At 41.7% G+C, this 11,957-nt stretch overlaps 1 protein-coding gene across 2 annotated transcripts; it reads left to right on the top strand.

Moving 5' to 3' along the window:
• The first annotated feature begins 488 nt into the window (after positions 1–488).
• On the top strand, positions 489–11,655 carry LOC149078332 (uncharacterized). 2 transcript variants are annotated; one of them, XM_089241985.1, is made up of 9 exons: positions 489–689; positions 1,017–1,137; positions 5,432–5,576; positions 5,703–5,838; positions 7,317–7,506; positions 9,658–9,833; positions 10,407–10,486; positions 10,585–10,725; positions 11,398–11,655. In XM_089241985.1, the coding sequence occupies exons 2-9, from the start codon at positions 1,024–1,026 to the stop codon at positions 11,628–11,630; spliced, it is 1,215 nt and encodes a 404-aa protein (XP_089098111.1). In that variant the 5' UTR covers positions 489–689; positions 1,017–1,023; the 3' UTR covers positions 11,631–11,655. The 2 variants fall into 2 exon arrangements, with proteins under 2 accessions (XP_089098111.1, XP_089098110.1); XM_089241984.1 differs by having other exon boundaries at positions 590–734.
• The last annotated feature ends 302 nt before the right edge of the window (positions 11,656–11,957 follow it).

Raw genomic sequence — 11,957 nt, 5'->3', positions numbered from 1 at the left:
GCAGGCACTTTCAGCTAGTACTAAACCACACACATGGACCTCGTCTATATTCCTCTCCGGAACTTCTAATGAATTGGTACATGTTGGAATGTGCGTGCGTGTACGTGTTGTGAACCTGACGAGAAGTTTGCCTCTGTGTAATGCTTGTTGAAGTTCTGCCATTGGCATCTTCAGCTGCGAATGAAGCCGAGGCAGATATCTTCAGTTTCGAATGGAGAGAAGGCCAACATCCTCAGCGGCGAATGAAGGCAGGGGTGATGTATCGGAGAAGCGACTTATTGTGTAGGTGCATTGTCATCCCTTACTTGACGGGACAGACAAATTTCGAACACATTTATTCGGCTCTTGGGAGGGCGATCACCCCTCCCCCCCTCCGGATCCGCTCTTGCCACGACGGAAAATTATGCCTGAATGCGAGAAAGGTGGAAAAATTTGTTTAGCGCACAGGTGGAGAAACTATAAATCCGCCTCTGCGTGAGTGATTACGTACGTCAGTTGGTGGGCATATACTTCCAAAGTTGATTGGACGATAGATTTATCGTCGTGGAGGGATTTATCGTTGTATCGAGTATCGTTCTAGCGGTGTTTCACTGTATTTAGAATCTGTCGAGCCTATACTTCTCTCCATGAACTTCATATAGATAAGATTTCATCTCATGGATAAGTTGTAGCTACTGTGTTGCACGAAGGTACGGTAAAAGGCGGATTGCCCTATCCCTTTATCGCGTAATACAGTAAATTCTTGGTGTTTTCATAAAATTCTATTGTTTTTCTTTTATCGTGTCTTTGTTTTTGAGAAGAATGGTCTTCTGATACACTTCTTACTTGTGTCATGCCGCTTTAGATTTTAAATTTCAGTGATTATTTTCAGACTTTGGTCTTGATTCTTATCTAGAATATTCAGCATCGGGTGAAGAAGAAAAGAGGTTTCAGAAAACTATTTTTTACACTTGAGGATTTTACACTTGTTGTGCTTGTTAATTGAGAGGAGAATTTTCTCATTGATATTTGTGTAGGTAGAAAATGTTGTACGATCTGTGTATCGTGGGTGCTGGTTTGTTCGGTTCAGCAGCCGCTCGGCATGCATCTGTCAATCCGTCTCTCAAAGTCGTGATGGTCGGTCCTGGTGAACCAAAGGTTTGTAACTCACCTACCTCTTCTTCTTCTTCTCCTTTTTAGTTATTACAGCAATGTCGTCGTATCAGCGGTCTCAATTATCCGGAAATTGGTACGCATGAGCAAATAAACAACACTGATGAAATCAATATAAGCATACTGTAGCTGTTTTGATTGGTACTGATGTCTTTATGAATGTCGATCAATAATTATTGATTATAATCGCAGTTCTACTGATCTTATTCATAATGGGGACGGGGAGGAGGATAGGAACTTGGTAAATGTTTTACGATAAAAACGGAACTTGAAGAGATAAAGTCCCAAAACTTTTATGAAACATGGTTTATTAACCTGAGAGAACTCGATAGGTTAGCTAGTGCACGAGACACGAGAACTCGCTAGTGAGATCCTTACCTACACTTGAAGCACACTGATTATCAAGATGGCTGTGCCGGCCCTTCCAACTATTTCCCACTACCATTTGTTCATTTGTGCCGCACCACGGTCATTTTCTGCGCAAGAAGGCTTATTAGACCGGGATCTACAATTTATTGTCGATTCCGAACGGCAGCCTATATTTTACTCACCGAGAGACTGGTGCACTAACCCCGCGGTAGCAATATTTTTCTGTGGTCATATCACCGTTTCTGTTGTACCTCTGTGTCAGGAAAGTTTCTGACAAGGACGAGCCGGGTGTCGAACTCGTGACTGGTCGCATCTTATCGACCTGAGCTACCGGGCCTATCTCCCACTACCAGCTAGACAAGAGCGGAAACGCCGACCTTTCTTAGTTTTCAGCGGGAAGAGAAATCTCAAGCAGCGAGTGTTCTCTCGGGTTACATCAATAGTAATCATGCAAGAATTTTAAGCAGTACACTAGTTGTGCAAAAGAATGTTCTAGTGATTTGGTGAAGCTCTTTGAGGCCGAACACATATTCGGTAACCACGAGGTACGGGAGTGCATAATGGAGACTAGTGACGAAACAAATTGTGTTGTTTTGTTTAGCACATACTCGAGAGTAAAAGAAAGAGGCACTCAACGAGGTGCGGGATTCGGACAACCATGTTTGTTTTCACCTCGAGGTGGTGATTTTCACTATCTGTTGATTGGTCCTTTTTTCCTCTCTCTCTCTTAATCTGGGGTAATCTGGAGTAGCCCGCGACCTCAACCAGATCACTTAAGTGATCCAAGGCACATTTACAGATCACTTAAGTGACCTGGGGTGCCGTTTCAGGTCACTTATGCTGTGCACTTGGTGAGGCAACCAAGATGTATGAGGGTGAAATGACAGAGACTAGCGACGAAAACAATTGTATTGTTTTGTTCCACACCGCACATACTAGAGGAGCTAGACAAAAGACAGAAAGAGAGCACTCAGAGAGGTGCGGGAGTTCAACAAACATATGTGTGCTTGTTTTCACCTGGATCTGCTGATTTTCGCTATCTGCTGATTGGTCCCCCCCCCCTTTTTTTTCTTTCCCTCTTTTGTGGAGGCATCGTTATCATCACAGCCTTTACATTTCAGAACCCTTCCGGCCATTTTCTCTATCCCCCTTCTTCTTTTACAATGTGCGGACATCTCTTTCTCTACCTCTATGCATTTCTTTCTTCCTAGTCACAATTCTCATACCGCTTATCTCTTCGCTCCACTATAACCCCAGCCTGAGAGAGAATCGCTTTCTTCGATGGAGTTTTGAAGTCTTTTTCCTGTGATTTCAGGGTTTTTTGCAATGTGTAATCACCTCCATTTCTTCCCTTTTATACGCTCAATAGGTTTTTCCTATCTTTACTTCCAGATTTCACTTCCTTTTGAATGATAGAACTCGCATCACTGTTGTGCGGGAGCTCTTAGACGCCGGTGTATTGTTTTTCTACATCACTCACCAGTGGCGTCGGAGCCGGGGGTGCTATGGGTGCTCTAGCACCCACGGAAGTTTGTAAAACAGGTCCGCGAGCACCCGCAGAATTGATTCAGAAATCGAAATATCCTACATGGAACTCAAGAGCACCCACAGGTTCGAAACACTTCCGACGCCCCTGTCCATGGCCCCCCACATAGGGGGGGCTGACAGGGCTCTAGCCCTGGGGGCCATGCCCCTGTCACTCACAGATAGCAACATACTAAGTTGAAGTTTATTTCTAACGTCATCACATATATATACACATATTGTTCAGAAGAGAATTTAACTTAAATTACACCTTGAAAGTTTCCATCAATCTTTTATCCACAAAAAAAAAAAAAAAATGAAGATTCTTTCGCAGAAAAATTGCATACCACCATGACAAAATCAAATTTTACGTAATAAGTTGGGGACATCGAGGATGTTATCGATAATAGGTTTAAAACACAAACTTACTCTTATCCACCCTTTCTTTCCCCTACAATATTATGTTTAACATCATGTCCTATGTCGAAAATGTCTTATTTTAAATATGATCAGGATCGTAGCGAGGGACGGACGCACGGGGGATTTCCGAAATGTGAAAAAATGACTGAATAAAGGGAAAAAGTTGGCCAAATCTATAGTCTATTACTTTGGTTCCTCCTCCGGCCAAGATTTCTGGCCACGGGCCTGAAAATGATGACACATTGGGATGGATTATCCTCTGATACTCAGAGAGAGAGAGAGAGAGAGAGAGAGAAATAAATAAATAAAGAAAGAATGAATGTACCTCATTCATTCATTCCTTCACCCTGTGACACTGTAATTTGCAATTCAAAATCATACTTCGCGGCCATAAAACAAAGTACGGTGAAAGTCCGTTATAACGAGAACCTCACTATGACGAATGATTTGAAAGTGATTGTCAAAAGTGTCAAAAATATTCGCTCCTAGCGAGTTAAGAATTAGGAGGCATTCGCTATAACGTCAAACGAATTCTCGTAAAAGCTATAGTTTTTCCTTCTCTATCTTCAAGAATTAAACATGATGACTCTCATATATATATATATATATGGCTCCCCGTAAAAATTACTCTGGGGTACTTCGAACAAAGAATGCGCGCTGAAAAGTCAAATTGTTTTATCCTTTCAGACAAAAAATTTTTTTTTTGGAATTTTCAAGATATTTTTGCATTTTTGATACTCAAAAAAAAATACATTAAAAACGCAAATGTCTGCAAATCTTTATTTTTTGAGTGAAATAATTCACTTCGTTAAAAAAATTTCAGCCAAGATTATGCAGGGCATAATCATACTCACAATTTTTTCCAGAATTTTATTGCTAAATTCTATGTAATGAATTACACATTTCCCGGCGGCACTTTCTCCCCCATGGAAGTTCAACTTTGAGCGCTGCCCTCTAATGACAGCCTCCAAAGTTCATATTCCCCATATATATTTCTAACTCAAAAACTTTCGCAATCCTTTAAGTAAGGGCGTAACTCCCCGATTGAGAAAATAATAATTCTACATAGTGAGAAAACCAACCACTACATTTGTGCATGCAGTGTCTGAAAGGGTTAGCCGCTTATTCTTCTTATTTTCGGGCTTCTCCTATACACATGGGTTATGCGATGAGATGATATAGGCCTATTCGACTTTTGTCTCTTCTAGTGACTAAGAGACGGTGCTAAAAGAACTTTTAGATTAGTGGGGAAAATGTTGATGATTCACAACTTGAAAGTGAGCAGTGATATAATAATTGAGAATTTCAATTGCTCAGTTGGTCGACTGAATCGCTTCACTACAGTGGAACCTTCCATAACTGACGATCCCCGTTAACGGACACTATTTCGAAAAATTTCAACGGTCTTCAATGCATTTTACTACCCAATAATGGATACTCCTCATTAGCGGACAAAGTTTTCGGTCCTAAGTGTGTCCGTTATCGAGAGGTTCTGATGTAATACGAAATTCTATCCAAAAATTGTCTTAGGCCATATTTACACTATAAAAGTTTGATAAACGTTTTTTTTATAAAACTTGAAAAATGCCACCAATAAGCGCATCGGTTGCATTCACACAAATGTAATTGATACGGTTATTGGCTGATTTTTTCCAAGATTTATGAAAGGATTTTTACCAAACTTTTACAGTGTAATCCCAGCCTTAGAGAATTAAATGTTGTGAGACCAAAAATCTATTTCAAGACTATAGAGTTCTGTCAATTCATTAAAATATTAGAACCGATCTAATTCTAAAAGATGTTTTAATGCAGATAGAGTTAAAAATTTTTTTCCACAATTTTATAACCCGGCAGAGTAAGGAATGGAAACTCGGTTACAACGAGAAGTCCTCTGTAACGAAAATTTCCCTCGCGATTGTGAAACTGTCGTTATAACTGACTTTTACTGTGTCCGTGTTGTTTACAGAACGAAGACGAGAAACAGAGCAGGTCAATCTTCAGTGCTCACTACGACGAAGGACGCGTCACGCGTTTCCTCGACGAGCAAATCGTATGCCAGAAACTTGGCGAAGAATCCATCAAACGCTACAGGGAGCTCGAAACATTTTCTGGTAAAAAAAATGTTTAAAAATTTAGATTTTTATCTGCTGGGATGAAACGGATATTATATGGAATGTATTAATGAAAAAAAAAATTAAATCCATTTGTTCATGCAAGATTGTATTTATTATTAACAGATATCAAATTTTATCATCCCGCTGGATTGCTTGTTTTCGGCCAAAGAAAGAGCGACGGTATGGAAGACGTGAAGCAAGCCGGTGTGCTGGGAAAAGTACCGCTGTTGGAGCTGGACAATGATCTCGTGAAGATGAGGTGATTTTCTCGTCTCCCTCTGTTGACTGTTACCGCGTTAGCAGGCATGTCGTGAAGCTCGAGGGACATCAACTTTTTGAATGCTAGGGGTCTGGTCAAGGGCGTAGCGAGGGGGCGGGGGGACGTGGGGCCCCCCCCCCCCCGAAATGTGAGAAAATGACCAAAAAAAAGGGAAAAAGATGGCCAAATCTATTGTTCTATCACTTTGGTTGAAACCCCCGAACGAAATTTCTGGCTACGCCCCTGGGTCTGGTCTAAGAATATAATTATACTAGATATATAATACTCGAGTTTTCTTCAATTACTGGGAGGATTAAGAAAAAGTGTCGAACTAGATATATAATGGAATAAAGGAGTAAAATATTATACATAATACTGGCAGCATTAAAGAAGTGGCAAACCATTGTAAAGGCATGTGCATGTCCAGGTGCGCATTGTTAGGGAACCAGGGTAGCCAAAGTAAACATTCCGAAAGTCACTGATGAGGCCCAAAAAACATTGTTGCTCGATGGGTTTTCGCCCATTTCGGGCATTTACCCTGCTCTGACGAACTCTTAAAGTAGCCTATCATCTAATCCGGGTCCTGTTTTTTACATATATGCGAAATTTGGCAACGATCGGCATAAAATTGTAGATTTATATAGAGAACACACATACAGAAAATCAATTTTATACATATAGACTAGCTATAATACCCGGCGCTGCGGGTTTTCTTCAATTACTGTGAGAGGACTGAAGAAGTGACAAACCATTATAAAGGCATGGGTCGGGACCATTAAAGAAATGACAAACCATTGTAAAAGGCATATGCCTGACTGAAACGCATTAGGGAACCATGGTAACCAAAGCAAACATTCCAAAAGTGATTGTTGTGGCTCAACACCATCGTTGCCCGACAGTTTTTTTTTGCGCATTTCGGGCATTTGCCCAGCTCTGCAGAACTTTTAAAGTAGCCTACTGTCCAAGTTGGCAAGTCGGGTCCATTTGGTAAACAGTCAAATTTTGCGACGATAGTTCTAAAATTGTAGATTTGTATAAAGAACACGCACGCGCCACACAAAAATTTTGTCGCCAAATTTCGCACATATACCAAACAGAGCCCGGATTGAACGATAGGCTACTTCAAAAGTTTCTCAGAGTAGGGCAAATGCCCGAGATGGGCAAAAAAAACTTTCGGGCAACAATGGTTCGTGTGTCACAAAATAATAATAAAAAACTAAATTTTTATATGCCCCCCCCCCCGTCCTCTAACTTCCTATTAGAAATTGTTACCCTGTCTTTTCTTAGAAACAAAAAACCCATGGTTTTTAACTGCAATATACACTGAGATATTTTAGTTTAAAAAATCGAAGAAAAGTTGGGAAACAACAGCAAAAAAACTAACGGACAGCGCTCCTTCCCCAACTTTTCAGCCTTGCATGTTATGTGCGTAGTGTTTTCAATGATCTGATGGGTGATATTGCCCTCTATATTCGCAGGTACCCTTTCTTCCATTTGGACGAAGACAGTGTCTCGTTGCTAGATGAAAATGGTGCTGGCCATATCAGTCCTCGCAAATTAGCACAAGCTCAACAGAAAACTGCCGTGCTGCAAGGCTGTAAAATTATAAGAAACATCGTAGAAGAGGTTACGCCGCTGAAGGAAAAAGACGGCTGCTTCTGCCATGAGGTAAGCAAAATTGGAAAAGTGCATAATTGACGTACATAAGTGAAATATACAGTCAAACCTCGTTAATGAGTCGCTCTTGGGAGAGCAAAAATATGACTTAGTAAGCGGAGTGACTCGTTAAACGGAGTAAGCCATAGCTGTACCAATTCCTGCCCGAGGACAATTGGGACTTCCAAAAAGTGACCCGGTAAGCGGAGTGACGTGTTAACCGGGTGACGCACTAACGAGGTTTGACTGTATTGTGTAAACGTATTTGAGAGAGAGAAGGACGCCTTCTCTAAAGAAGCACAAACCAGGGCCAGACTCAGACATTTCCTGGAACCAGATTTCCTATAAGATCAACATTTCTCTGTTACTTCATACATTTACTAGAAAATCAATGAAGGAGACGCCCGTAAAAAGTCTTGTCTCGAGAATCTGTCGAAACCCACGGCCACGAAACCATAAAAGCAGGTCAGTCTCAACGTGTGGACTCACCCGGGAACGGCTTATGATCTTATTTCACCAGTAAGAATGCACCCTTTACATCTAATCAAATCTGGTCATTGGCCGGAATTATTTTTACCGGTGGGATTACATCTACTAAGGAGCCTCCTAGTCAAAGCTCAATTTTCCTGAGGAACAAAGGATGATCCTGTTATGTTTAGAACAGTGGTTCTCAAACTGTTGACCCCCATTGGCTCCCTTACTCTGATCAACATTTACTCCTCGATCCTTTTCCCGTAACCATCATTTACTAGTTGTCTCACTCAGCCATAGTTTACCAATCACCTTACTTAGATATCGTTTGTCAGTTGCGCTTACTTTAGCCATCGTTTACCAACTGTCTTACTTAGTCATCGTTTATCAAATGACATCGCCATAAGTTTCTTCACACTGGCCATCGTTTACGAGTTGCCTCAGTTGGCCATCGTTTACAAGCTGTCTTATTTAGCCATCGTTTGCGAGTGGTCTTATTTAGTCATCGCATACAAATTGCTTCAGCCAAAAATCGTTTACCAACCGACTCAGTTTACGCGCCTGAGTGGTGTAAGATGCTCGTCTACCTCCGTAAAGGTTGCCTTCAGGTTCCCGGTTTGAACGGGGAGGGATATAGATAACAATATATTTCACATCACGAGCTTGAGGTCACCGCTGATAGATGGAGCCTTCATTTTCAACCTAACTCGTTAATGGCAGTAAATTGCTGCATATCGATATGGCCAGGGTTGATGTGTGGTGAAATAGTACGCGTAATTCGTCAGTGGCTTCTTTGCTTTACTTGGCCATTATTTACACGCAACTCAATCTTTCTACTAATCATTTACAACGGCTCCCTTCCCCCCCCCCCAACGGTTACATACTCTCATGATACTCGAGCGAATAGTAATTGTAAACTGTTTGATTCTCACTTATTATATTGGCATACATCAGGCATCCTCAACCTGTTGCTCTCGAGCACCACGGTGTTCCCTGAAGCACTAAGGGTACTCGGAGTTTGCGCTCGTGTCCGATTTCATGCACGCGAGCACTTGATCAACGTCCTAATTGAACACCCTGCACAAATTGCATTCAAGGATGAAGGTCATCCTAATTTAAGACGTACGTATGTCAAACTTTCCGTAAGGGTGCTCTTTGTTTCGATGATGAATACAGGCAATGCTCGCGACAAGGAGAAAACAGGTTGAAGACCTCTGGCGCACATCAATATTCTCGGCTCAGTGCGACGCCCGTGGGAAGCCACGACGCTCACCCTGAGAACCACCTGGTATAGAAGGATCATCCTGCTCACCACAGAAAAGTTTTACTGTGCATAGAATTTCGTCGAAAAACTTAGCTTCGTCCAATTATGTGCTATTTTTGAATCGAAAAAGCAACATGGTATTTTGCTTTGGGGTCATTCAAGTATTATGTCAGCATCGGGGGGGGGGGTTCGTATTTGCTGACTTTTGATGACAAGGTGGGGGAGTTTGAAGGTTTCTTATATATATATATACGTCATCAGCCACCCCTTTTTGAAGATATGAAATATTCTAAGCTGCTGACGAAATTTTGCTGACAGTGGGGGGGGGGGGGAGATGAAAAATGGCTGAAAATCTGCTAACGTAATACTTGAATGGCCCCTTTTTTAGGATTTTCACATTTGATGCAATTCAACTCGCATACTTGCAGATCATCACCGAGAACGGATCGTCAATCTTTGCAAAAAGAGTGATCGTCAGCCCCGGCGCATTCGTCAACCTCAAGAAACTGATCCCGCACCCAGATGACAAAATTCCTGATCTGGAAATTATTCCTGATACAGCGGCGATGCTCCGGATACCGGAAGAAGAAGCGATGAGACTCGAGTAATTATTTACCTTACTTACTTTTTTTTTCTCAATGAATAGATGCATACAGGAATACCCTGCGGTAAAGTAGTAAGTGAATATAGGAAATATAAGAGTATATAGAAACGTAAATTAAAGGTTTAATTTTTAACGGAATGACGGTAGATAATTTATCAATGACGCCAATTGCTTGTCTGCGTTTGATACGGGTGGTATCTATATGATCATCCCGTTTTTAGTGAGAACTAAAAATCACGCGCAGAAATTTTCCTGAGGAAAATTGGGAAAAAAAAGAGCTTTAAATGCGGGTAAAACGGTTTACCTTAGCAGAAGGCCTCCACGCGAAGCTCGTGACGTCACTGAAGAAGGTCATCTCACCTATAGCCATTGTATATACATAGCAGGTCACGCATGCGCCATCCTAACTCTTTTTTTTTTGCAGTGTATCCAATGGCTATAGGTGAAATGACCTTCTGTGGTGATGTCACGAGGTTCGCGTGGCGGCCTTTTGCTATAGATGGTATTGGCTCTGCCCGAACCAAACTCTTTTCGCTGTTTTTAAATACTAAAAATGACATATTTTCTCTCTAGATCTATGCCGGACATTATATTTTACGGATCGAAGCGCAGCCCCGGTGCATATGCATTACCTCCAATCAAATATCCGGATGGTAAGGTCAAAATTATCTTCCTTATTATCCATTAAGAAATTCTTATCGTTCAAGATGTCCAGTATGATGAATGGTGAAATCAACTTTTCTTTTTACAGGTCATTATTACATGAAGATTGGCCATCTCGGCAGAGATACGGAACTGAAAACGTTGGATGAGGTCCGTAATTGGTATCTGTCCCAGGGTAACCCTAAAATAATCGAGAGTCACTCGAAGATCCTGAGGAATCTTTTGCCAGGTATAACCGATGTCCGTTACGAGGAATTGTCGAACTGTCATTTTGTTGAAACGAGAGGGTAGGCTTTCATGGCCCGAGTGTATAATAAACTTCATACCTTTCGGGCTGTTATTCCGTGTTCCAAGCTTCTTTGAAGCAGACGTTTCGTCCTCCACTACTGCGGTGAACACCTTCAGTGCTGTTGTTGGTGAGCGAAGAGACGAAACGACCTCCTTGGATGACTGTTGTCCACAGACAATCGCGGAAGGATCAACTTCGTCGTTGTGACGTCGAGCAAGTGACGTGCTGATGTTGATGGGAAGTGGCGACTTCTGATTGGATGGGTGGGGGGGGGGGGATCGGATCGGATCGGAGACTTTAAATTTGAATGGGGGGGGGCGAATTCGGAAGAGTTGATTTTCTAACTGTCCTGATCTTGGTACATTTGCTCGATGTCACAACCACGAAGTTGATGCTTCCGCGTCTCCAGTGAAAGCGTCAGTGGACAACGGAGGTCGTTTAGTCTCCTCTCTCACCAAAAACAACACACTGAAGATGGCCACCGCAGTAGTGAACGAAACGTCTGCTTCAAAGTTTGGAAGACGGCATAAAAGCCCGAAAGGTATGAAATTTATGCCATTTTGTTGTTGGAATTATTCTTGACCGATTTGGTTTTTTTTTTTTTTTTCGCAGGTCTGAAGGTCGATGAAGTGCGGGGTCTGGCTTGCGCTATTGCCATCACGCCATCGAAGTTGCCTTACATAGATCGCGTCTCGTCAACTGTCACTGTCGCCATTGGAGGCAACGGTAAAGGGGCCAAGTTCTCGGACGAAGTCGGTAGATTGGCTGCTGAGCTGGCGGTGTACGGAACTTGGACATCGGATATTCCCCGTTCTTTGCTGAAGGTTCAATGGAAGAAACCGTAATAATAAATGGACATTGTTCGAATGATACAGTAAAACCTTTCTCTTAACGAACACCGTTATAACGAAAGTCTCGCCCTAACGAAAACTTTTGCAATCTTTAAATAAGTTTACATATAGAAACAATGTATTGATAATTCTGATATTACGAAATGGAAAATCCGTTATAACGAATTCAAAGGTTCCGTTATAACGCTGGAGGTTCAATGGAAGAAACCGTAATAATAAATGGACATTGTTCGAATGATACAGTAAAACCTTTCTCTTAACGAACACCGTTATAACGAAAGTCTCGCCCTAACGAAAACTTTTGTAATCTTTAAATAAGTT

This window comes from Pholcus phalangioides, unplaced genomic scaffold, assembly GCF_987345545.1.
Source record: "Pholcus phalangioides strain wild (caught in Gottingen) unplaced genomic scaffold, Ppha-v1.0 ptg000014l_1, whole genome shotgun sequence".
Lineage (NCBI taxonomy): Eukaryota > Metazoa > Arthropoda > Arachnida > Araneae > Pholcidae > Pholcus > Pholcus phalangioides.
The sequence above is the reverse complement of the archived record's forward strand: the minus strand, read 5'-3'. Positions and strand labels throughout refer to the sequence as shown.